We start from the raw sequence: 24,543 nt of genomic DNA, 5'->3' as shown, positions 1-24,543 counted from the left end.
CTGTGAACCTGTGCTGAGGTTGTTGGACTGGTAGACAGACCTGTCCAGTTTCTGGGTTGCATATTTGAGATAACACATCTGGTTACTCAGGAATTCTTTTTCTTTCTGCTTTTTAGGTGATTCCTAGTTGTACAGCTAAATAAACAGTATAGCATGCCTTATGTTTTATAAGGTCCAGAGTCCTCAGGCTGGAAGTTAAGTGATATATATAGAGACTGTATGTCAGGAATAAGAAAGTAACCAGAATGGTGTACAAAGGAAACTGTCAGGGATTCAGGTGGAGACAGGCTAGTGACTGGTGGCATCACATGAGACAACAGGGCCATGGATTGGCTATCTTCAAATTGGCAAGGGGATAATTATCACTTGGGAGGGGAAAGGAATGTGGGCAGCGGAGAAATAAGTGTCTTCTTTATATAGAAAACATCAGCAACAGAGACTGTAAAGCCATCCACAGGTCAGACTGTGTGCTCCACCAAATCTAGATTTCAGCTCAGCTATTGCAATGATACTTGCGTTCACTGCACTGTTAATGAATGTGCAGTTGAGCTCTGAGTTACACGCATTTCTGGTAGGAATGTGCAGGCATTTGTTCTGCTCTGAAGGCCTTGTGGCCTAATTTCCCATTATTGGGCTTTCTGTTCCGTAAAATAAGGACAAGAAGGAAAAATGGCTTTTCTTGTCTGGCTTGTCACTAACAGCAGTGTTAAGAGTGCAGCTCATTGTGTGAGGGTAAAGCTCTTAGCAAGCATACATGTACATGCGTATCAGGATGTTTGGTCCTTTGTTCTGTCAGATACAGCTATAGGTTTTCAAAAAGGAGAGTCCCCAAATAACATGTGGGTCAAAACAGATCGGCTGAAATAGCAAGAGAATTTTTAGACCTGGAATCCAAATAATGACATTAACCCTAATATCAGAAAGACAAATGGAGGAGGCAGAGAAGTTTTCATTATCCTCCAAGCATGCAAAATGCCTTATTTTTTTCTTACAGGCTTAGAGTCCCAGATCTTAAATGACAGCGGCTTAGCCTGCTTTGGGCTTTAATACTTTAAATCTATACTATGAAATTAAAAGAAGAGCTGTATATATTATCCCTCTGCTCTGCATTTGTGGTGAATTTTATGCAAGGATGACGGCGATCATAATATTTCACATTTCTGTGTCATCAGGAGACCTCTGCTCTGTTAGAAGAAATAAATGTTTTACCTATGGATTTGACTTAATCCTATGGATCATTACTTGTTAATACATTCCCATGGATTAATATTCATTAATATACTCATTAATAATTAGGAATCGCTAAAACATTGCCATGTCATCATGAAAATCTTAGGTTTGGCTTAATAACAGAAAAATGAATGGCTGGACCTGAGCATGGTGAAGAACCAGAACAGAGGCCAAAGGGTCTTCTCCAGCTGTCAGCAATCATTAGTGCTGGCAGCCTAGAAAACTGTGCTGGAGTTACTGATGTGTGACTTTTTTCTTCTGTACTTGGGTGTGTGTTAGTTTACAGATACCTGAAGTTGTGGACTAGAATCATTCAGATGTTTCAGAGCAGGAATTTATCCATTAAAAAAGAATGACAGGCTGCTGGGGATGTCACCCTTCTGCAGTGATAGGAGAACTTACAGCTTGTGTCAGCGTGCTTGACTCCTGTAAGCTGTCCTGTAGATACTGAAAAGCCTATTTCCTCCCCTCCCCCCACTATTTTTGCAAAATACTGTGTATTAATGATGCTCTTCCTTCTTATTCCCCAATTCCACGATTCCTCTGGTGTGTAGCCTCGAAAGATCCATTTGAGCTAGTCCGAGACCAAGGTAACCTTGGTGACTGGTCTAAACCTTCTGTGTGTTAACTCCACAGTGGGGACCTGCAGGTGACGGGAAGTGGACATTGCCCTTACAGCACTGCCCAGAAAGCCATTGGGAAGGACAACTTCACTATGATTCCTGAAGGGGTCAATGGAATTGAGGAGAGAATGACTGTTGTCTGGGACAAGGCTGTAGTAAGTAACTACTTTTATGACAAGAAATTGACTGTTGGCTGAATTTTGCAAGACAGGAGACTCCTCATCAGCATTTCTGATATATCAGTGAGAATTCCTAGGGAAAGAGCTACTATGAGATGGTTTGTTTCGATGATCTTCTGCAGTTCTATAAACTCAGGTCTGTGTATCACTTCTGACAGTGCACTGTTGTAGTGTTTTATACGACCTGAGCCTTCACAGACTGTGTTGTGTGATTATTTCAGTTGTGTCAGAGTGGATGCATCTCATAGAGGTATGATCACATGACACATAGAACAGTTCAATGACGGTGAAGCAGACCTCATGTAAATGAAATGAATGAATTGTTTGAATTTGGGAAGTGTCTCATCGTTTCTCAGAAATTACAACTGGATGGCAGCAGAGCCTGAGGCTAAACCATAAAGTGCTTTGAAGGAGAACGTTGCATGTAATTCATACTGGCATATTTTGCTGCGGGGTGCCGGTGTATGTTAGTATTTTTTTGATGGTTCCATGGATCCTAATAAGTAATGATGTTCTCCCTCCACTGTCCGTCTTCACTTCCACACCCAGTCACATACACACACTTATTACTTTGCACTGAGATGTGTATCACAAACTGCAAGCTGGGTATTTACAATGCTCTTGTGAGCACTTCACCCAGATGGTATTTAATAACCACTGCCTTCAGGGACCACTTTTGCAATTGCAAGCACAGAAGCAGCAGCTTCAGATATCTTCATCTATAAAAAGCAAGCAAAATGCAACCAGCCAGTGATGTTTTCATTTTGTTACAGTGGGAAAGAGCTGCCACAGGGGGTTGCAAGATGAGGCTTACAGGTGGCAATATTCATTCCTGGACTGCTGAGTAGCTTATATTATGGGAATCTCATGATTTATCAGGCAGTAAATACATGTTTATTTAATATTAAAGTTTGTCAGTCTTATTTTTCCTTGAAACATTGCTCTTGTTTATTGCCAAGGAAAGCCTCAAAACACTCTACTTAAAACTCAAAAGAGACCGCAGTGTACAGCTGCTATTAAACCATCTCTAGCAGTAAAAAGAGTTCAGTGGGTGGTGACGTCTCCAGGCGAGACCTTTAGAATTGCAGTTGTGTTGCTTTGATTTGTAGATTTGGAAATACATGTAGAAGGAATACACATTGCAAGACATGTTTCTAAAGGAATCTGATCATATTTTAGTCCTGATCTTTTAGTTACTCTTGTATTACGTACACATATATATCTCAGTTCTACATTCATTAAAATGTTTAAATGGAAATTATTAGGACACAGGCATCAGCATGTAGGTGAGGGCACCTTGGATCGCTGAGAAACTTGATGGGATCCACTGAATCAGAATGTTGTTGGCTGTTCTTCTTTTTTCCCCATTCAGCACTCTGAATACTCAGTCTCTATCTTATAAATACTTTGCTCAAGTCACGTTGTTTTTAGGCCACAGGTAAGATGGATGAAAACCAGTTTGTGGCTGTGACCAGCACTAATGCTGCCAAAATCTTCAACCTGTATCCAAGAAAAGGCCGGATTGCTGTTGGATCAGATGCTGATGTTGTTATTTGGGACCCTGATAAGGTGAAGACTATAACAGCTAAGAGCCATAAATCGGTAAGCTGAAAAAGGCAGCAAGCAATAAAAAAGAAATATCTCTGTCATTTTTCAAATGTTGATCCAGTTTCATGTAAAGAAACACATGAAATGCAGAGGAGTGGGGCAGCTGCCTGCTCCTTATCTGAAATGTGTAGTTCTGAGAATGAAGGTAATGAATCTTGCATTGGAAGCACTGGGATGGGGAAGGATTTGTTTTCTCTCTGCATTTACAGTTGCACTATTTTTTCATGTTTGTGCTTGATCTGTAAATGAGCGTGAAGTAGCAGGTCTGCAGCTGAGGTTAATAAAGCTGCAATTATAAGTCTGAAATCAGCTCACTTTTTTGCTTACACGAAAAGCAGCTGGTATCGTGGAATGCAAGTTTAAATCAACAGTACCTTAATGAATTATAGATGATGAAATACTTTGATAATACAGCTCTGATTATGTCATGCCTCATTTAATTGCAAAGCTTTGATGTGTACTTTGCTGTCCTTAGCACAGAGCACAACCGTGCCGGCATTTTCTGTCTTAGTGAGGATATTGCATTTCTAGAGCTTCTAGATAAACAGGAAAGACCTCGAAAAATAGAAGTCCTGATGGAAAGTAAGCAACATATCCAGGAGAGGTGGATCAGATAGATGCTTTAAAATCATTTCATATGGAAACACATTGCTTTTCCTTCAAACAGAGCAATTTTATATGCCAGTTAATGGCAGTTGCTTAAAAAATATGACTACAAATGTGGTTTATTAGTTACTAACTGAAGGAGATCTTGTACCAGACTTGCAGTGAATGTATTGTTCATTCTCAGGCTGTTGAGTACAACATCTTTGAAGGAATGGAGTGCCATGGTGCCCCGCTAGTGGTCATAAGCCAAGGGAAGATTGTGTATGAAGATGGGAACCTGCACGTAAATAAAGGAATGGGCCGTTTCATCCCTCGCAAACCCTTCCCTGAATATCTTTACCAGCGCATCAAAATCAGGAATAAGGTAATGTCAGATATGTCTTTCTCCAAGCCACATCCTCTTGGAATCACCTTAGCAAATTTTAAAGGATTATTATATTGTGCTAGTGTGCATGGCTTGTTCAAAACGTGACCAAAAACTGGCTCTTCTGCAAATGATACCACTTAACACTGTGCTCTTCACTGAGTAGAGCACATAAAGGCTGTAACAAATGTTATCTTATTTAAACAGTGAAAACTACACTTCCACACTACACTACTTCCAGTGTAGTGTCTCATAGCAGAGATTTGCACAGAAGTAACTGGGCCAAGAGACTTGCATCTTGCAATGGGACTGGATTTGGGAAAGACCTTTGATTTTAGATACATTGGGAAGGGTATGTGGAGGAACCAAATAAGGCACTGACATTTTTGCTCTTCCAGCTCCCTCTGCTGCCTGCAGAGAGGAAATGATAGCAATCCCAAGTCTGTATTTCTTTTCCCACTATCAAATTTTATTAATTGAAAACATTTTGAAAAGCTCAGTGATGGTCATATCAGCCACCATTAACTTCTGTGGCTTCTTCTTCTGCACAACAGAAGATAGATGAACACATCACACAAGGGCCTACAGAGCTCTAACTGGCACAGGGAAGACCTCCTGGAATAGGGATAGAAGTATAAATCCCTGCCTCTGTGGAGCCCTGGAATGTAGATTCACTGCTGTGATCAGCAGCTGCTTCCTTCTGGGTATTAGCATTGGCTCAGCTCGCAAGATTCTTCTGAGCCTCATGTTGAATTCCCCAAAAGAAGGAAAAAGCATTGATTTCTGTAAGAGCTAGATCAGACTCCTGTGAATAGTGTGGCTTTCCTACATGGCATTTGAATTCCACTACTAAACCACTGGGGAAATGGCTCTGAAACAATAAACATAAGCCTTTATACTTATGGTAAGCCTTAGATTTCTAATCCTTGGGATGAACTTTGGATTCTGAAATCCAGTGGCTAGAGACTCTTCCTGAAAATGGGAGCTGTTTTCTTAAACATACATTTCCTAGATTTCTGTCTTTGTAAGGCCAGTGAAACTCTTATGATTCTCTTTTCTCATATTCCTCATAAGAACCGTAGATCAAGATACCGAGTCCCCACTGTGCCCATTGGCATATGTCAGTGGGAGTGTCATTAGGGAGCATTATCAGAGCATTCAGTGTCTGCTTTTAATCTGCTCCTGCTTTAGGTGGGAGGACTGCAAGGAGTCTCCAGAGGAATGTATGATGGGCCTGTGTATGAAATCCCTGCTACGCCAAAATATGCAACTCCTGCACCCTCAACTAAATCCTCCCCTGCCAAAAACCAGCCCCCACCCATCAGGAACCTCCATCAGTCCAATTTTAGCTTATCAGGTAAGTCAAACCAACTCATTAGAAACGCCTTTAAAGCCTCGAGTATGGATTATTGGCGATAAATTTCAATTACAATAATAACTTCTTTAATGCAATTTGAAAAAAAAAACAAACATATGTGTACATAGGAACATATATAAAGAAACATGTTCATAAATATTCTTTCCTTAGGAGTATTTCACAAATTACCCAATATTCAGAATGTTTGTAATTTAAAAGTACTTCTCTGTTTGCAGTCTGTCAGTATTACTTACCTGATACTGTGCAGATGGCAGAGGTCTGTGGTCAACATGAGTGTGGCCCATTGGTGGTCAATGGCACGTGGGCCTGGTGTGACTCACATGGCTCAGACACCTCAGGTGTCCTTCATACAGTAGTAATTTCTTTACAGAAAGGGTTGTTAAGCACTGGAATAGGCTCCCCCAGGGAGGTGGTTGAATCACCATCCCTGGATGTGTTTAAGAGCCGTTTGGATGTGGTGCTCAGGGATATGATTTAGCAGAGGGTTGTTAGAGTGTGGGTACTATGGTTAAGCTGCCGTTGGACTTGATGATCTTCAAGGTCTTTTCCAACCTGGGTAATTCTATGATTAATAGCAGCTGGTAGATGTGGGAACCTCAGCTGTCCTTGCCCATGGTCTCCAAACCATGTGCAGTATCTATTAATATGCAGATTATACTTTTTCATGTCTCTTTACTCTTGGTGCCCAAAACATTTTCCATGGTGCTTAAGAAATAGACTGGAAAATCATCCATTGGGGTTCTTGGAAATAATTCTTGCCATTTGAAGATAATTACAAGCATGTCAAATTGCTATCCTTCAAAAGTCTGCAGCCCAGTTGGTAAATAAGTGGCTCTTTATGGTGTTAGGAAAGTCACAGGATTTTCTCCCCCAGTGGGAGAGATGGTGGCATTTTCATCCCTGACAAATCCTCTCTTTAGTAACTAAAACTTGTAGAAGAAGGCCTAAGGAGAGCAAGTTATTTAAAAACCCTTCTGGTGAGTTGGAATGAGTTTTTCCCTGTGCTCTTGGGCCCATGGTGAGCATACAGAAACATATATATCTATATGAAGAAAGAAAAAAACAGCTTAAAGTTTCACCTGTATAACAATAATAAATAACAGGAGGATTTTGATAAGCATGTGAAGCTGTGGTTTCTGAGTCTGCTGCTGGACTTGTGTCCTACCATGGCACCTAGCAATGCAGGTTTGATCCCCATCAGGCACCTCATGTGTGACTGAACCAGAGACTACAATGATAGCATTAATCTGACACTTTTTCAGTAGTCTTATTTTGCCTGTAAGAAGCTGAGTGTGTTCACATTCACACAATATATATCCTGGCAGAAAACCTGCTGTCACAAACTTAACCTTCTAACATTTTAAAATGCAGTTTGCAGTGGGAATGAGTTTGCATCAGATCAATGCTCCTTTTCATGTGCATTTATGATCGCTAACATCAGATTTACTGTGCTGTTAACCCATGGACCCTGCGGGGTATTGTAAACCAATGAGGCAGATTTGAAAAAGCCATTCTTTACGGTGAGGGTGACGGAGCACTGGAACAGGCTGCCCAGGGAGGTGTTGGAATCTCCTTCTCTGGAGATATTCAAGACCCGCCTAGACATCTACCTGTGTGACGTGGTGTAGGGAACCTGCTTTGGCAGGGGGGTTGGACTTGATGATCTCTAGAGGTCCCTTCCAACCCCTATAATTCTGTGATTCTGTGATTCTGCACGTTCATGATTTTCTTTACTAATAAAAGAGCAATATTTGCTGTCAGGGTCTGATCTCGTGAAAGGAACCCAGGTGGTCATCCCTGCCTGGACTCTTTCTCAGATCAATGGAAGACAATTTCCCATGTAGGATGAACATCTGTGATCAGTTTGATCTCAAACATTTACGCCTTCATTTCCTATTGAAGATGACTGGAGCTGGGCTCAGGCACCTTTGAAGGTCCCTTTAGCACTTCAGGCAGGGGCCTGGCTTAGGAGAAACCGGCTGATGGTGATGTGAGGGGAGCACAGCTGGAATGTCAGGTAAAGCATCACTGCTGAGGGTTTGATTTTGCCCTTTTCATAGCCTTGTTTTCTGTGTTCCTCTTGTTGCAGGAGCTCAGATAGATGACAACAACCCCCGCCGCACTGGACATCGCATCGTGGCACCTCCTGGCGGTCGTTCTAATATTACCAGTCTTGGCTGAAAAATGACGATGGACAGAAACACGAGGAGGAAGGATAATGGGAATAATGTACATTCCCTTCAATATCTGTGTTACTGAACCCACAGTTTTACTTGGTACTAATGGAAAGAAAAAAACAAAATGTCCTTTTTTTTTTCTTTTTTCTTTTTTTTTTCCTTTTTTTTTATTTTTTTCTTTTTTATTTGTATAGAAAGAGGTGAAAATAGTGTGGTGTGTTTGCTTGGAGCTACTTGCCTCACAATTGTGCTTTCATGCCATAGTCACCTTAAAGCATGGTGCTTCCATTGCCCCTTTAGTGACCACAGGTTTTAGCTTTGTCTCGTAACTGAATGATGGTTCCTTTGCACCCTTTTGCTGTATTAGAATAGTTAATGCATGTTACTGAGTTATTTATGCAAGTTGCATTCTGTGAGTGAGTCCCTATAGAACACGTTGCCAACAATTGACTAGATGAAATGCCAAGATTAATGTCTGTACTTGATAACCACCACTAAAAACACTTATGAAGGAAGAAAATGGCCATCTTGAGAGTATGCAGTAGAGTAGTATAGGCAGCTTCTGTTTTATCTTTAATTTATTATAAACCCAAGAAAGCACTTCTCTCAGACACAGAAAAAGTTATCAGGACAAATAACGACAAATGGTCTCTGTAGCACCTGTCTGTATCCACTCAGTACGTTCCAAGTCTGTGTCATCATCGTTTCCATTTTAGACAGCGCCATACTTTATACAAACCAATGCCACCCCTGCAGGGATTTCTCCACCTGGGCAGTAGTGCTCTCCTTCTGCATGACTTTTTTGGTACTTACAGATAATTCAAGTTGCCGTCGGATTTTTAAAGTTTTTTGTACAAAGTTTTTCCTTTGTAATCACATGCATTTTTACTTACTCTACCGTATGAAGATCTACTAGTCGTGGTTCTATTTCTGAATTCAAAGCTTGTGAAATAAAGGAAATTAATTGATGGATAAGTGTCTTCCTCTGCTTTCTGGTCCTGTTGCTCAATGATCGAAAACTTTGTGTAGAGAAACTCATGAGAAATTGTCTTTTAGGTTGGCATCATGTGAAAGAAGGAAACACCTCAGATAACAAGCATAAATTTCTGCATATGCAAACCATAGCATGCTCTGATCTGTCTTAAATTAAATAAGAGTTCACTGTAACAAATACACTTCCCCATTTATCTTGCGGCTGTCCTTTGGCCAGGGGAGACTTAAATCAGCTTTCTCCCAAGATCTTTAGTAGTTGATTCATCTGTAGTAGATGTAGAGATGTAGACTCCTATGTAGTAGAAAACAGATAAGAAATGTTCCAGTTTCACCTAAGCTGTATATGGACTGGCATTGGTTTTCGTGGTGTGCTCTGTGCTGATCTGAGCTTGGATAGGGCTTAGGCTTCCCATGAACAAGACATGATACAGAAATATGAGAAAAATGGACTTATATTACCTTTTTCTATGAGAGCTACAGAAATGCTTTCATCCTGTTTTTCTGGTTCTCTCCCAGACTCTGCAGAAGAAACGTTTTTTATCACTTTTTAGTCTTCTGATTGTGTTGTAGACGTGGGAAGTGTGAGCACCTCCCATTAGCCTTGTACTACTTCTTTGCCATTTCCTACACTACCAGACTGCATTGGGAAAAGTACAGTGGCAGCATGGTGCCATTGGAATGGTTTTATCTAGTTGTGATAACTGACCACTTACTACTCTTCCATCCTTTCCATGTGGCAATAAGCTGTTGGCACAGGGTGTGTGGTGCATGTCAGGTGCATGTGGGACATGAAAGTTTTGGAGTATAGCCTGTCTGAAGCCTGTCATTGTATTCTGAAGCCACCATGCGATCACCTCCAGTATTACCAGGGAACAAATCACTACCCTACAAAACCTACTTACAGCTTGGTCTGAAGCCTGGCATCAGGGCTGGTCTGAATAGCCAGCTACTCTTTTGGCTTTGGCTTTAATATGAACCTGTGAAGAAACACCACAATTCAGCCTAAAGCAATCTGAATTGATTCTGTTTCCAGAATAATAATAATAAAAAAGGTTTTAATCAACACCAAATATAAATATAGTGCTTATAAAAAATATCATAGGATCACAGAATGGCCTGGGCTGAAAAGGACCTCGAAGATCAGATCATCCACTACAAACCCCTGCCTTGGGCAGGGTCCACTAGACCAGGCTGCCTGAAGCAGCTTTTGACTCTCTACCCCAAGGATTCAAGTTCATGTTTCCTATTGCCTGGAGAATACTCTTATCCCTAGGCTCACGTGTTTACCTGGTGCTCTGTATATTTCACACAAAGAGATGTCACCAGAGAAGCCTGAAGATAAACCACTCTGGAATAACCTACAGCCACAAGGCTTTACTTGTTAGAGGTGATAGAAGGAACTGCTGTGTAACTGGTACTGACAGATTCCGCCTTTCTACGTGCAAAACATAGTCCCAAACCAAAGAATCCTTTGTGTATAAGGGTCAAACTCCACTGTTGTTAACATGCATTTGTTTCTTCTCGTTAAAGTATCTGTGAATAAATGTACCTACGCGTGTTTGAAGCACTTCATGGATCAGTGGTTCTATGTGAACAACACTGTGCTTGTCAGGCCCGTGTAATTCTCTGAGGAGAAATGTGCTACAGGGCCCATCATGTTCAGAAGCTCTCACAGCCTGGCCACCCTCCTGTGCTGCTGATCAGGGACAGCCTGCGTTAAGCCCATGCAGTGCCTGTGTCTCTCTACGCTGGACAAGCACTGCTCCCTAGATGTAATTTAAAGACATCTTCTTTATTTCTGAGCAGAGGGAACTTGCTGCATGGTCCCCATCGTGGTGAGGTGACGGACGACTTAGTTACTGCAATACACCATCAGAGAGCCAGTTACACATGGTGTTCACCCAGGGGCTTTAAACCAGGTAAGTTGTACTTCTTTATCACCCCAAGGCCTATTTCATTGCAAGGCCCCATCCAATGTGTTGCAACCTATCCTTGGAAAAAAAACCCATAGCAAATATAAATGAATTCAGTTCTTATCCCAAATACAACTGCAGAACAGGAACTTATAGTGGTATGTGCCCCCTTGTAGAAGCACTGAGCTGGGCGATGCTCAGTGTCTGAGCATGTGGGTAGGAGCAATTCTCTCCTTGCTTTATTCTTGCAGTTTGAAGTTGCTTTCATGCTTTGTGAATTGTCAAACTGCTAAAATTTTATAGCAGGGATGTAATTTGTCTTAAAGCTGTGAATGAAGCTGAGCTGTTTTAATAGCTGTTAGCATTGATGTTAGGGAGAAAAAAAAGGCGTGCTTTTTCCTTACATTTTTTGGCAGCACTTTTGTGTGTATCTATAACGCACAATCAAAGCTCCTTATAAGCCTTTTCTATATAAACTAAAAGAGCTGCACAGTACAAGGCAGGTGTTTTGAGCTCCAGTTTCCCCTGACATCTAATACCATGGAGACTGCTCTAAGCTGGAAGAACTGCTCAGCCATCTCCCATGGACTCTCCAGGAACAATCCCTGGCTCACAAGCTATTTCTACTGCTCCTTAAACACAGGAAAGATACAAAATGAAGAAAAAGCACTAAAAACCTCAGTAACAGATCAGTTATAAGGTACATGAGACTCACATTGAGACTCCTGTCGCTGGAGGTCAGCTAGTCCAGTCTGTTCCAAGCAGGGCTAACTTCCATGTGAAAACTGGTTGCTTAGGACCTTGTCTAGCTGAGTGCTGAAGCTCTTCAAGGATGGATATAACAGAATCACAGAACTGTAGGGGTCAGAGGGGCCTTTGGAAATAATTTAGCCCAACCTCCTGCTAAAGCTGTTCCCTAAATAGGTCACAAATGAAAGCATCCAGGTGGGTTCTGACTGTCTCCAGAGAAGAAGACTCCACAGGCTCTCTGGGCAGCCTCTTTCAGTGTGATCACCATCAAAATAAAGAAGTTTTTCTGCATCGTCTTTGAATAACTTGTTGATGGCAAAGATATTTTCCTCCTGACCAGTAATGGCTTTAAGTTGCACCTGGAGAGTTTCAGGTTGGATATTAGGAAAAATTTATTCTCTGAAAGAGCAGTAAGATATTGGAACAGGCAGAAAGCTGAGCCCGGAGAAAGGAGAACAGAAAGCTGACAGACACACAGCCCTGGTGGGCCGGGTCTCACCTGCAGGGGTTGAAAGAGGAGCTGGGGTTGGGACTCTCCTTGGTAAGGAACTGCAAAGGGAAGAAACCCCATGGGCTGCCCGGGAGAGGGCACTGCTGCCCTGCTTTTGGGATAAGACAGAGAGAAAGCCACACAAGCCCTGCCTAGTGGAATGAATCACACAGTGCATCTGGGTAGACTGCTGCACTCTGCCTGTGACTGGAGCCTCTGCTACACTGCATGGTTTAAAACAGTATCTTTGGAACATAATCAACTCTATTATTAAAAGCTTCCTTCTTGCTATGTGTATAGAGTGTGCTGAAGAATTATGGTATTCAAACAGAAGGAAACAGGCTGCATCCATTTGAAGATAAATCACATCAAACAGGCAATTAAAATGTCCCTATCGGTAAAGCAGAGTGAGACCATGGAGAGTGATTGCTGAAACAGCAGAATCTAATGCTTGATTGAAGTCGTATAATGTGGAGAAAAAGATCTTGATAATGACTGAAGTGAAAATTAACAATTTAACAACTGTGCATAACGTGCCCAGTAAAGTCATTTGTGTGGCGGCACTTTTATCTGAGGTAAACTGCTTTGCTGATGTAGTATTTTACACGGAGCGCCAAAGGACAGCCCTTTGGTTAGGAAAATATATGTTAATTTTAAAAAGACAAAAAACTTCTATTTCACAATAGCCGTAAGACTGCTTAAGCAGGGCAATTTATTACAAGATACAGGTGCTCTGCGCAGCCAGGGAGAAAGAGCTGCTTTGCATGACAAGAAAAATTCCCATATGGAATGTAACAAGAATAACAAAGTACACTGAAAACAAAAGAGTTTACTTGAGGAATTAGAATATAAAGTGGGATATAAGAAAATGAAACAGTAGACGAGCTTAGTCTCAGTCTTTCTAAAAATTAATAATCAGAAATCTGAGATAAAGGGAAATAGATTTACAAAAATCTCTGTACAAATTTTAAAGCATGCCTTACCTTGGAAGCATTAAAATATAACAAGGGAAAGACAAATTTAATCATTCAGTTTACCAATAGAACCCAAAGTCTCTTTATGTAGTCTTTAGAGTTCTATCTATTTCTGTTATTCCAAAGCAGCGATCACAACTACTGAAACCAAATCCAGCACATTTCAGGCTCAAAACCATCAACATCACAATGAAACCTCACTGCAGTGTCCTGACCTCAGCAGTCTAGGGTGGATTGGTTCTACATTTTCCTCAGGTATATTCCTCATTTAAAACTATCTATCCCCCATCTCCATGTTTCCCAAACCGTCTGGAAGAGCTTAAAGAATTCTTTGTTTCCCCTTGCCAAGGCTAAATGAGAATGTTGGGATTGATTCTCAGTCTGTAGCTAAAGAAGATTTCTCGGTTATTATTGATGTTCTTCATTGTTCCTCAGTAAACCAGCTCAGTAAGTATTTATAGCTGCTGAGATCTCCCAGAAGAATGCTTTGGTACTCTGTGTTCAGACAGCTCATATAAATACTTTGACTACCTGTTGCCTCTTTTTTTTATCATCTTTGTCTTTTTCCTTGGTTCAGTCTCCCCTTCGTGTGGCCTCTCCAACCTCTCTCTGAAAGAAATAAATGAGAGAAATAAAACAAAATTGTAGACCGGGTTTTTCAAAGGCTACTGTTCTCTCTTAAACTAAATTCATTTTGAGAGCTCTTGCTCTATGACTATAACTGCTGCATTCGCTGGTTTCAGCTGCCTCTGTTGAGGCTGCCAAAAACAAAGTTGCATAAAGATAAATGTTCCTTTGTTGTGTCCCTGTTCCCTACACGCGTATCCCTTGTTGGCTGTGGGAAAGGAGTGTGTGAAAAGAGCTGATGCCATCGGGGAAGGGAGCCATCTCCTGAAGTCAGTCCCAGGCTGAGGTCACTCAGGGGATAAATACTTTCCCCCAAAGGCCTGTGGCTCCTGAGAACTAACTGTTTGCTTTGCCTGTCAACAGGATTTTCTCTGCTCAATATATCAAGCCCCAGTGACCAGCTGGCTGGTTTGATCTGCCCGTAGTAATCAGCTGGCATCTTTCAGGTTTGTAGCCGTTTCTTCTCCTCTAGTTAGCACCCCAGCATAAGCCAACTGAAACATCTATCAAGAAAATCATTGTTAGAACAGCTACCCTCATCAGCCAAAGACTGGCGCTTGCTTTTGTTGAAGAAATAAAGTGGTAGTTGAAAGCCTAAATACCACAGACCATATTTTGGTTGCTACAAGTCAACTTAGTTCCATTGGGTTCAATTGTATGTGCTGATTTATGCCGTCTGTGACTCAGGTTTTTAAAAGCCTAATTAAAAGAAATTTGGAAAGAGTATTTCTCATTTATCGGCTTAAAATCAGAGTTACTGATAAGATCCGAAACAGCACAGACAAGCAAACTAATGATTTTGCTAATTCAGAAATGGATATATGAAAAACAATGGTCAAGTACATGTCAGGAGTAAGGGTTAAAGAACATCAGCTAGTGCAGGTGTTATGTTCTGGGTTTTGATAGGCATACCTGCTTGCAAAGTAGATGTACCATTTTGTGTTTTTTCACATTGCATTTTTCTTTTAGCCTCTACTGTACCTGCACAAGCTGGAATTCAGGCTGAGGGGCTCCTGGTTATTTTCACAAGAATCATCGTTATCTTCCAGTTCTGGAGACTTTAAGGATCTTCTGTTTGAGTTTGTTTTTTCCACTGAATTAACATGGATGTATGAATTAAAAACAAAGAAATGACAGATATGAGAGCTGTTTTTTTACTATTCTCAAGCAAAAAAACAAACAAAAAAAACCAAGAAACTAAAAGCAAAGCAAAACAAACAAAACAACAAATAAACCTCTACAGTAATTTCTAGCATGGTAACGCTTGACATATATAAATCATTACAGCAAAGAAAACCCCAGTTTCTATGGGCTTAGAATACACTTTCTGACTGTAAGTGCTCACAGAGTGGACTTCAACTTTGAAATCTGATTCTTCCATTCTACCAAGAGAATGAAAGCCAGGCGATTCAGCCCTGTTCTCACCCTCACAATGTAGTGAACAAGGTGAACAGAATCCTTTTTAAAGTACATCATAAAGATGTGAAAAATAATTTGAGTTTGTGCAAGGTAAAGCCTTACGCCATGGTACCTACTAGTTAAAGGGCTGCTCTGGAGTGGGAAAAGACACATATAGTTGTAATTCAGCCACCAGCAAGCTGGACGACCATGGAAGCTCACTGTACTTTTTTTTCTATATCCCAATTACCTCATCTGACGAAAAAAATTTTTCCCCAAAACTCTATTATAACATATTGCTGTACTGCTGTACTCTGTACTGAACAGAATAAGTGGAACTGTGTTTTTTAATACTCCTGGATTGTACCAACCTGCTGGCTTGCTCCTTTTGGACAGCTGCTTCTTCATAGTGACTGGAACTCGAGCCAATGCAGCCAGCTCAGTAATGAAGCCCCACTCTGCATCCTGCATGTGAGGATAAAGCAGCAGTCATTTAATGCAGAATGGTTTGATTCTGGGTTATGTTATCCTACACGTGGTGTGACAAAAACATTCATGCCATTGTAGAAGCATGGGAAAAAATATGGTATGGCTCCCCTTTAACAGCACTTGACACAAACATGCTGAGAGCATCTGATGAAGAGCAGGAGATGTGCTGTGCAGCCTGGTTAGTCACATCTACATGGCACTTGGGCCTGACCCTCCTTGTCTTGGCTGTCAACTAAAGCACATTGAAGTACTAGTAAGGAGGCTGAATAGACTCCATCTGATTAGACAGAGATGTTCAATTAACCAAAAAATAAGCCTGAACTTGCAACGGATGTGATGCAGAATTGTCAACAAGTAAGATAAAGAATACAATACATCCCTCATTTCCCAGCTTCTCTTTGTAGGAAATGGTTTCAGGCTGTTAACTGTCTGCCTATGGTGTTGGGTCCTGAGCTTCAACAGTGAATCTCTGCACAAATCTCAAATGGGACAGCAAAAAGACCCTTACAGCCTGTCAACCAATGAGTGGAACAACAGATGCTGACTTGGGCTGGTGAGTCATGTTATCCTGATTTACCTTCAGCTGATTCTCCACCTCACTTCCTAGGTGATGCAATCCCAGCAGCTTCTGTTTCAGAAACTCCAGACGAATTTGTTGGTGCAATTCAAACTGAGTCAGAACCTTCTTTTGCTGCAGCACCATCCTGGTAAAGGGAAATTTGAAAGTTGCTGTTGTTCAGGATCATAGAATTGGTTGGAAAAGACTCCTGGAGATCATCTAGTCCCTGCTTAAGCAGCTTCCATCATTTCAAGACAGGAATACAATGCTGGTGAAGTGCAATCAGATTTTGTAGAAAGGCTCATTAGCAGTATTAGCTCATCCAGTTTCTGCTATGACAAATAATTTTGCTGTAAATTTTTAATTAGTTTTCCTTATTTTAACAACTTGGCTTGGGTCACCACAGTGCACAAGCTCCTTTCTGAGGCTGGAACTGCAGCAGTTTGGTTTGTCCATGCCTGGAGTTCAGCTCTAATTTTGAAGTCTTTTTTCAAAAGCATTTTATGTTTCCTGCAATGAATCAAGCCAGTTTTGCTATCTGCATGCCAAAGAGACAAGCTGTTAGAGGATCAGGTGTGAGGATAAGGGATTAAGAATTAGCCATTTCATTCAGAGCTCTTTAGTACCAGGCTGACACTGAGCCAGAAACATAATAATTAGAAACCTGGTGTTGGGAGCATTGACAACTATATTCTTCACTTGTTTTATTTTGCTGGTAAAAGATTAATATTAATATAGTAGAATCTGAATGGCTGCAACTTGGCTAAATCTGTAGCTCTTCTGTTTTCTTGCCTGGCCTACCTTGAAGCAAAACTGTCAATCACTCATCGCATTCCTTGGGGAAGGAGATAACACAAATTGTTTCTGACATCTCCACACAATGCACTTTCTATTGTAACGGTCAATGCTTACACAAGGTTAGCTTTCAAAATCTGCCCTTTGAACTCACACTCCTAACCTTCCAAGGGCAAAAGCAAATAAAAAATTTCAACTGAGTATAAAAGGAATTAGATAATGGAAATTCTGTCACTGATTTAACATCCTGAAAGAATTTGGGATTTGACCCTAGAAGAAATAATAATGGCAAGATGAAACTGAGTTTTGACTACTAGTTATGAGACCAACTTAAATGCAAAATAGTTGCATTTTTAATACCCAGTTTTCTATCTGAATGCAGTCCAATTTAATTGCATTTTATTTTGAACTAGCAGAATAGGTTACAGATGAAAAAACTGAAACAACTGAAAGGGAATTTCCATGTCAGAATAAATGATGAGCTTGATAATGAACATCTAGTAGATATTTTCTGAAGCCCTTCCCTAGATGAATTTATTTCTATACTAATTCAAAGAAAGATAAAAAACCGAAAGTAGTAGAATGTCCAAAAATGAATTAACCACTTTACAATGTTAAAATTGCACACACCGTATTACTATGGTTAGTAATGAAGAGTAAAGAAATCAATTACAAAATGTATATTATGTGCAAATCATTTTGCAAGTCCTGCAAACTTATACATGTATAAGATAGATTGTTATGACAATTAATTCCTTGGATTTACAGTACTTTTTGTGCAGTATGAATTCCATAAAATCAATAATATATTAAACATGATTTTTATCTAATTAACATCTGAGGCATTCAAGCCCAAATTTTGTGCAAACAATCTCAATCACCAAAGGCATTCAATGAAATCCTCTTGTCATTCATCCTTCAAAAATGTTATCTTTGTTATTGTACATATTCACTCAACAGCAAATTAATATGTACTTTTTATATTTAAAGCAGAAAAGATGGAATATAATGAATTAGACAACAGCAATTCCCATTCCACACTTACATTAAATTTCTTTTAAACTTTGGTGTATGTTTTGGCACTGCTTTTCATTCTATCTTTTCAAACTGTCTCTATATAGTTCTCCAGTTAATTAACGAGCACCCAAAGTTCTGTTTAATAAGAAAGTAATTGTTCGAGGTCAAAGGGTAGAAAACTTTGCAACAGATATTTTTTTTCCATCGAAGACAAAATACAAAATGCAAATCTAAAATGTTTATTCAGATAGACATTGATATACATCTGCTAAAGTCAAAGTATTTAAATAGCCAGCAGTGCTTCTGCTTGCTCTTACCTTTGGTGGACTGTAGATGATACATTCAGGATGCCTTTGGTCTGTCTTTCTTTCAGTGCTTGTTCATTCTCTTCTTTCTTTCTAAGTCTGTACTTTTCACTTCTTTCTGCTGAAATAACATTTTTGTAAAATCTTCTGCTGAAAATTACAAACTCTACTTTGAGTTCTGTCAACCAGACAATCTATGTTTTACATCAATACAAATTAATCCCTGTTCTAGGTAGTCTTTCCAAAGTCATCACTACTCAAAGATCTCAAGCACTTCTTTCACATGCTTCCATTGTCAATTGTTGTACCATCAGACATGAGGTTGTGCATTGTTTAGCTAAGATGGTAATGTCAGTGAATTCCCATTGTTATCTGTTTCTCCCACCAGACTAAATGATTAATACAGAATTTGAAGGAGAACTTTTATGAAAACACTGTCAGAGCATCTAACCTTTTCTGAATGCTGAGAGAGGATGGCAGGCACCTCTAAGTCTACCCTCTATCAGTTTAAAGCAATTTTCCCTTGTGCCATTGATATCAGACCGTGTAAAAAGCTGGTCTTTCTCCTGCTTGTAAGCTCCCTTCAAGTACTGGAAGGCCACAATGAAGTCTCCCCAAAGCCTTCTCTGGGGAGAAGAGACAAGTTAAACTGGCCCAACTCCCTCAGCCTTTCTTCTTAGGAGAGGTGAAACCACCCCAAATCAAAGGAATTTTAGACTCTGTTTGTAGTCAGCTAAATGAAGGTCAAAGAGGTCTAAAGAGAGAGAGAGAGATACTTAGTGAGAACATGCATAACTGACTGCCTTGCTGGCTGCCAATGTCTTAAACACAGGTCATCAAAAATCCCTGCACAGATTTTGCTTGTTACTTCAGATTCAAATTTTAAGGCTTCAAGGTCCATAACAGGCCACTGCAAAACAGATTCAACCTCCTATAACCAGTGAGCATGGCTAGCTATTAGAAGGAGCTCACAAATCCTTCCTACCAAAGTATGTGGATAAGTTTGTTCCTCTTCACAAATCCTCTTCTTTGGTTAAATACTCAATCCTATTTAAAACTGTTAACTTAAGTTTTAGAAAACAGCTTTCATTCACCCATTCTATATGTCTCAAATACTTAGAAGCTTCTGTCATTCTACTAACTTGGTGACTTCATTTAATACCAACAGCCTTCATCTAGAGGAGAGAAGAGAGTTTGCAGAAGAAATCAATAATCACAGCTTGCTTGCTTTCCTGTCCTAAAAGGAAATCAGAAATTGGAACTAATTCCAGGAAAAAGTGTCTTTATATCTGAGGGATCCAGGAGCTCATAAACCTCACCAGCAGTTTCACAGACTCTGAAAGTGTCACAGTTGACAGCAAGAAACAATGCAGTAGCTCATTCTCAGGATGGCAACAATTGGCTTTTTGCTGTATCCACTCATGAATCTTCTCTATTTCAGAGCACTTTATTGAGTCATAAAAGGAATGAATATAAGAACCTCCTTCTTAAAATTGAACGTAATCAGTTCAGAGAAACCAGACTGACTGCCAGGAACTGCAAACACAGATCTCACTCCTAAGAGGAAGATCTACTTTGCAGGCTCCAGTCATACACCCTCCTCACTCTATCAGTATTTGTGGAGAAAAAAAAAACAACACAACAATATCTTATAGCTGCCAATATCATACGTACCTTGTAGGGATTTCAATTGCTGAAGTTTTTTTCTTTCATAGTCTTCTGTGATTTTTCCAACTTGCTGATAGTAGTTTTCTACCAGTCTATTGATATTATTGCTGGTCCCATATACACTTTCTACAGCAGCTTCTACCAGTTTCTCCTGTATTACAAATTACAAAGAACAATTCATTTTCTAAGCAAAAAACTTGGGTGTTTTGATCCGTCTAATACTGAAGACCAAAATTAATATTGTATGTGCATACCAGATTATAGATTTTGTGCTTTAAAAACGTGACAAACTGACATACTGGAACACGAAAAATTACAGTACAGTCTTTCTAACCACAGAATTTCAGGGTTTTGAAGGTATCTCAAGAGACCATTACGTCCAACACCCTTCTAAAGCAGGTTCCCTACAGTAAGTTGCACAGGCAGGTCCAGAATAGGTCATCCATACAGGTCTTGAGTATCTCCATAGAAGATTTCACAAACTCTCTGGGCAAACTGTTTCAGAGCTCCATCACCCTTACCATACAGAAGTTCTTCTACATGTTTCTATGGAAATTCCTTTGCTGAAATTTTAGGCCACTGCTCCTTGTCCTATCACTACACACCACTGAGAAGAGCCAGGCCTCATCCTAATACGGATCACACAACCTACATGTGAGAAGGAGCTATCCTTCTAACAGTATAATCTTCACAGCCTTCTTTGCCTTTAAACCCAACTACCAGCAAAGTAAATATAAATATATATATATATTTTGTATAAATCTAATACAATTCTCCTTTATGCAGAAAATTCAAATATTTGCAATGATCTTATTAGTCTGTGAATTGTTTCATTTTATTAATCTATGAATTAAGCTGTTAAGCTGCAGACTGCTAATTAACTTTAAAATCTTTGTCAATAGATTGTCATGTCCATTTCTTTCTCATTTTTGTGATTTTCTGTCAACAAGAACTTTCTCAGTGTTTTAATGTTCTGGGGTTCAGTTTAGTAAAATCTCTTGACTGCTAAAGTGAGTCAGTCACTAGAAAATATTATACTTTGACATAGGTGTTACGTCTTTAAATATATTGCAAGTTATCTTCAGTTTTAAAACAGATTGTAATGCTGTCCTGCTGACACTTTTAGACATAGGATAATGTTTACATGGAGTTGCCCTCTATTTTATCCAAGCAGAACTCAGTTTTTTAAGAAAGCTGCTATTGAACCCTTCCATACCTTGAATTCCTCTTCATCATCTGAATTCTCTTTTGCAGCTTCCTGTCTGGCATGTTGCAGCAATGTCCGTCCAATCACTTTCTCCATGTGTTGCTGAAGAAACTGAAGAGCTTCTTGGATTTCTGTTACTAACTGCTGGTGAAATTCTAAATGGGTTTGCTGTGTTTCTTCCTCAAGTTTCGCTTCCTCTTCCAGAATATGAGACTCCTGGTAATTAGACAAGATGGTACCAAGCACCGCTATTCAAGTGTACTCAGAACTAAAGCCAGCATCACTGTAAAAGGAAGTCCTACAGCCACTCAGAATATCACTGGTTTAATCCTTAATCTAATTTTCAGCATTATATACAGTTACTTTTTATGGCATCAAGGTTATTGCTTCTGTGATCATAAGTAAAATAACAGCTGTATCCTGCCCCAGCAGTCATACTTTCATTTTGAAAAACTCTAGTGGCTTTCAAGTAGGAATCTAGTAGCTTTGCTTGGTGTTCACTTGTTCTTTTATTAGAAAAAAAGACATCAGAAGCAACTGTATTCCAGTTTTAAAGCCAATGACATTCACATTTCTTTTAGGCTGAAGAGTTCTAGTCTCTTAAGCTCCTTCAACCAAACTTACCACTATTTTCTATGCTACTTTTCAAATCCACTTTCACTCTAAGCTCTCTTCAGCACACAAGAGGACACGCTCACCAGCATAACCTGTTCCTTCTTTCCCATATGCATTACAGTCTTCCACAGACTGCCTTGTACTGAGTTGAAGATGTCCCTCTTATACCAATATTCAAATTCAAAAATTCAATTATTCCAAGGAATTTAACAGTCTCTATTTGATTCCCTCTTGTAACTAAAAATGCAAGTAGGAAAAGAACCTGCTCTGCCCACATTCATCTGTGGAAAAAAATGACATCCCTATTAATGCTGGTTATTCTAATGTCTTTATTTAGAGCTCACACATGTTTTTGACATTTCTAAGACCATCATAAAGTCACTAAACTCTTTAAAAAAAGACCAAAATGTCATGTTATGAAATAAATAGACTGACATAATACCTTCACAATTTATGCAAATGATTAAATTAAATTTAGTTAAAATAACACAGAATGTCTAAAACTCTGATTGAATGTCTGCAAACTATCCTCTTCCTTAACTCCTAATATATCAGCTTTACTTTTAGAGGCTCTTCCTAACATTTGTTTTCTCTCTGACACCTCACAGTTCCACACACAGACTATACTTGTTTGGTAGCAAGGATATTATATGCACATATTTAAGCATTTCCTTGTGAGATTGATCATGGTTGGCCTTGGAAAGAGGCTGTAATGGATACAGTACAAAACAGCAGTAGTACCTGGGAACATTTCATTTTTGCTAGGGAACACAGTGATTGCACCAATTCTTGTCCCTGTGGAATCGAAGTGAACTGGAACAATGGAAAGAACGTAAAATACAGAAACAAGAGGAATGATGTCCTATGCATTTGTATTTCACTGTATTTTACCTCTTATAAAGCCTAATGGTATTTCGAGATTTTCACAGTAACCAGGGACAGAATTTTCTTAATCCTCTCCCAAGTGGAGATTCAGGGTTCATGTCAAGCTAATTAGAATTAGAGGCACAACATTCTCTCTGTGCTGATCGCACAGTGATGGCAGGGAGCACAAAGATACAAAGTATTGGATGGGTTCAACCCAGACTGGCAGCAACAATGAGCTGGGCAGGGGGTGATACTGATGCCTGCTGGGAAGGGTCCTCTGATATTGACTTCAGCAATACAGCGTTGTTCTTCTCAAGTACACACTGCAGCAAAGTGAATAACGAGCAAAATCTAGTATTAACAAGAAAGATTAAACCCTTAAACACAGTGACAAACATATATGAAAGTGACCTGTGGGAATATAAAATATAATAACCCTTTGAAATTTCTCCTGCTACCTCAGCCTACAGGAATCTGGAATGATGTCAGGGGAATGGATATTAAATATCTCACGGACAGAGGATAAAGGAAACAGAAGAATGAAAAATGTCAGCAGTACAGAAAAACTTGCTAGGTATGCTGAAGGAAATCTTTCTTCTGACATTCAAGAAAGGAATTTTCAAGCACATCTTATGATCTCTAGAAGAGTTGGTAGGAGTTTCTCTTATCGTAAAGCAGTAACTTGTGTTAAGTAATATGAAGTATTAGGGAATTTTAAGTGTCTGCTCAAACTAAAAAGGAATACTTAAGTACCTCCTATGTCAAGAGGGATGCATTTTTGACAAGACTTTTTCTCTCTATTTGGAACACTAACGTTTTTATATTTGAGATCCGTGGCTACTTCTAATGCCAGACATCATAACATTTAAGAACTCTGGACAAAACCCTCCAGGATACTGCACCTACCACTGCCTTCTGTAGCTGCCACTGATCTTCATCTTGACAGGTTGAAGTGCTCTTCTGCAGCATATGTTGCTCTCTCAGCTCCTGGAGCAAGCTCTTCTTTCTGGACATCCTCATGCGGGTCAAACCTGCCATTCCAATGCTTCTAAGAGTTAACCTTCTCCATATTGAACACAGCAAGAGCCGCTGTTTTTGCAATATGTAGTTAACAGACCTGCAAAAAAGAGCATTAAAAATCACTCAGATAAGCTACCTGCTGATTTTGTAGCCCTGTGGTCAGGAAAGTCATTGTTTAAAGAAGACAGTTACTGTTCATTCCCACAAAGCATGCCTTAGAATGCTTCTCAGATATAGAGAATGGATATTGCTATGATATACCTCTAATTCTATCATGCTGAAATTAAATTATAATAAAAATAGGAAGAGAAAAGATAAATAATCAATTATAATTACTCTTTTTTTCATGGGAGACTTGAAATAAGATGAAAAGGAAGAAATGCAGGAAAGCTATTTCAAGCTCAAGAAGATGCAGGAGAGCATGCCTTGTATTAGCAAGGAAGCACACTCTGAAGAGATGCTGAGGAAGCAAGTGTTAGCTGGCAGCACAGGCACGGCTAGAACAAGTGAACACACTTTCAAGAAGATCCTGAACAAAGTGAGTGAAATCTGCTCTGTGCACATTTGGGATGATACTCTTCAGAGTGGGTCTGTGTCTGTATCTAACTTGTGTACCTATAAGGCACTGTGAGATACCCAGATATCGAACTGTGAAGAATGTCCAAGTCAGAGAATATCAAAACAGAAGGTT

The 24,543-nt window shown here is 39.7% G+C and overlaps 2 protein-coding genes across 4 annotated transcripts in view; one reads left to right on the top strand and one right to left on the bottom strand.

Moving 5' to 3' along the window:
- The window catches only part of CRMP1 (collapsin response mediator protein 1), a 38,670-nt gene extending 29,535 nt beyond the window's left edge, over positions 1 to 9,135 (top strand). For both annotated transcript variants that reach the window (XM_015862643.2, XM_015862644.2), the window contains exons 10-14: positions 1,867 to 2,008; positions 3,464 to 3,634; positions 4,431 to 4,610; positions 5,802 to 5,967; positions 8,078 to 9,135. In XM_015862643.2, the coding sequence (XP_015718129.1) occupies positions 1,867 to 2,008; positions 3,464 to 3,634; positions 4,431 to 4,610; positions 5,802 to 5,967; positions 8,078 to 8,169 (751 nt within the window). In that variant the 3' untranslated portion in view covers positions 8,170 to 9,135. The remainder of the gene's footprint in view (positions 1 to 1,866; positions 2,009 to 3,463; positions 3,635 to 4,430; positions 4,611 to 5,801; positions 5,968 to 8,077) is intronic.
- The window catches only part of EVC (EvC ciliary complex subunit 1), a 52,020-nt gene continuing 35,826 nt past the window's right edge, over positions 8,350 to 24,543 (bottom strand). The window contains exons 14-22 of one of the 2 annotated variants that reach the window (XR_004306879.1): positions 23,739 to 23,949; positions 21,360 to 21,566; positions 20,150 to 20,294; positions 18,488 to 18,596; positions 16,377 to 16,503; positions 15,682 to 15,775; positions 14,894 to 15,005; positions 10,972 to 13,894; positions 8,350 to 10,924 (exon numbers count right to left, since the gene is read on the bottom strand). Coding sequence is in view for 1 of the 2 variants with exons in the window: in XM_032443975.1 (XP_032299866.1) it covers positions 13,813 to 13,894; positions 14,894 to 15,005; positions 15,682 to 15,775; positions 16,377 to 16,503; positions 18,488 to 18,596; positions 20,150 to 20,294; positions 21,360 to 21,566; positions 22,707 to 22,778; positions 23,739 to 23,949 (1,159 nt within the window). In the remaining variant the exon portion in view is untranslated. Of the gene's footprint in view, positions 10,925 to 10,971; positions 13,895 to 14,893; positions 15,006 to 15,681; positions 15,776 to 16,376; positions 16,504 to 18,487; positions 18,597 to 20,149; positions 20,295 to 21,359; positions 21,567 to 22,706; positions 22,779 to 23,738; positions 23,950 to 24,543 lie in introns of those variants that run through there. The other variant, XM_032443975.1, reaches the window with a different exon arrangement.

Source organism: Coturnix japonica, chromosome 4 (assembly GCF_001577835.2).
Source record: "Coturnix japonica isolate 7356 chromosome 4, Coturnix japonica 2.1, whole genome shotgun sequence".
NCBI classification, from domain to species: Eukaryota; Metazoa; Chordata; class Aves; order Galliformes; family Phasianidae; genus Coturnix; species Coturnix japonica.
This window is presented reverse-complemented; position numbering and strand designations above follow the sequence as displayed.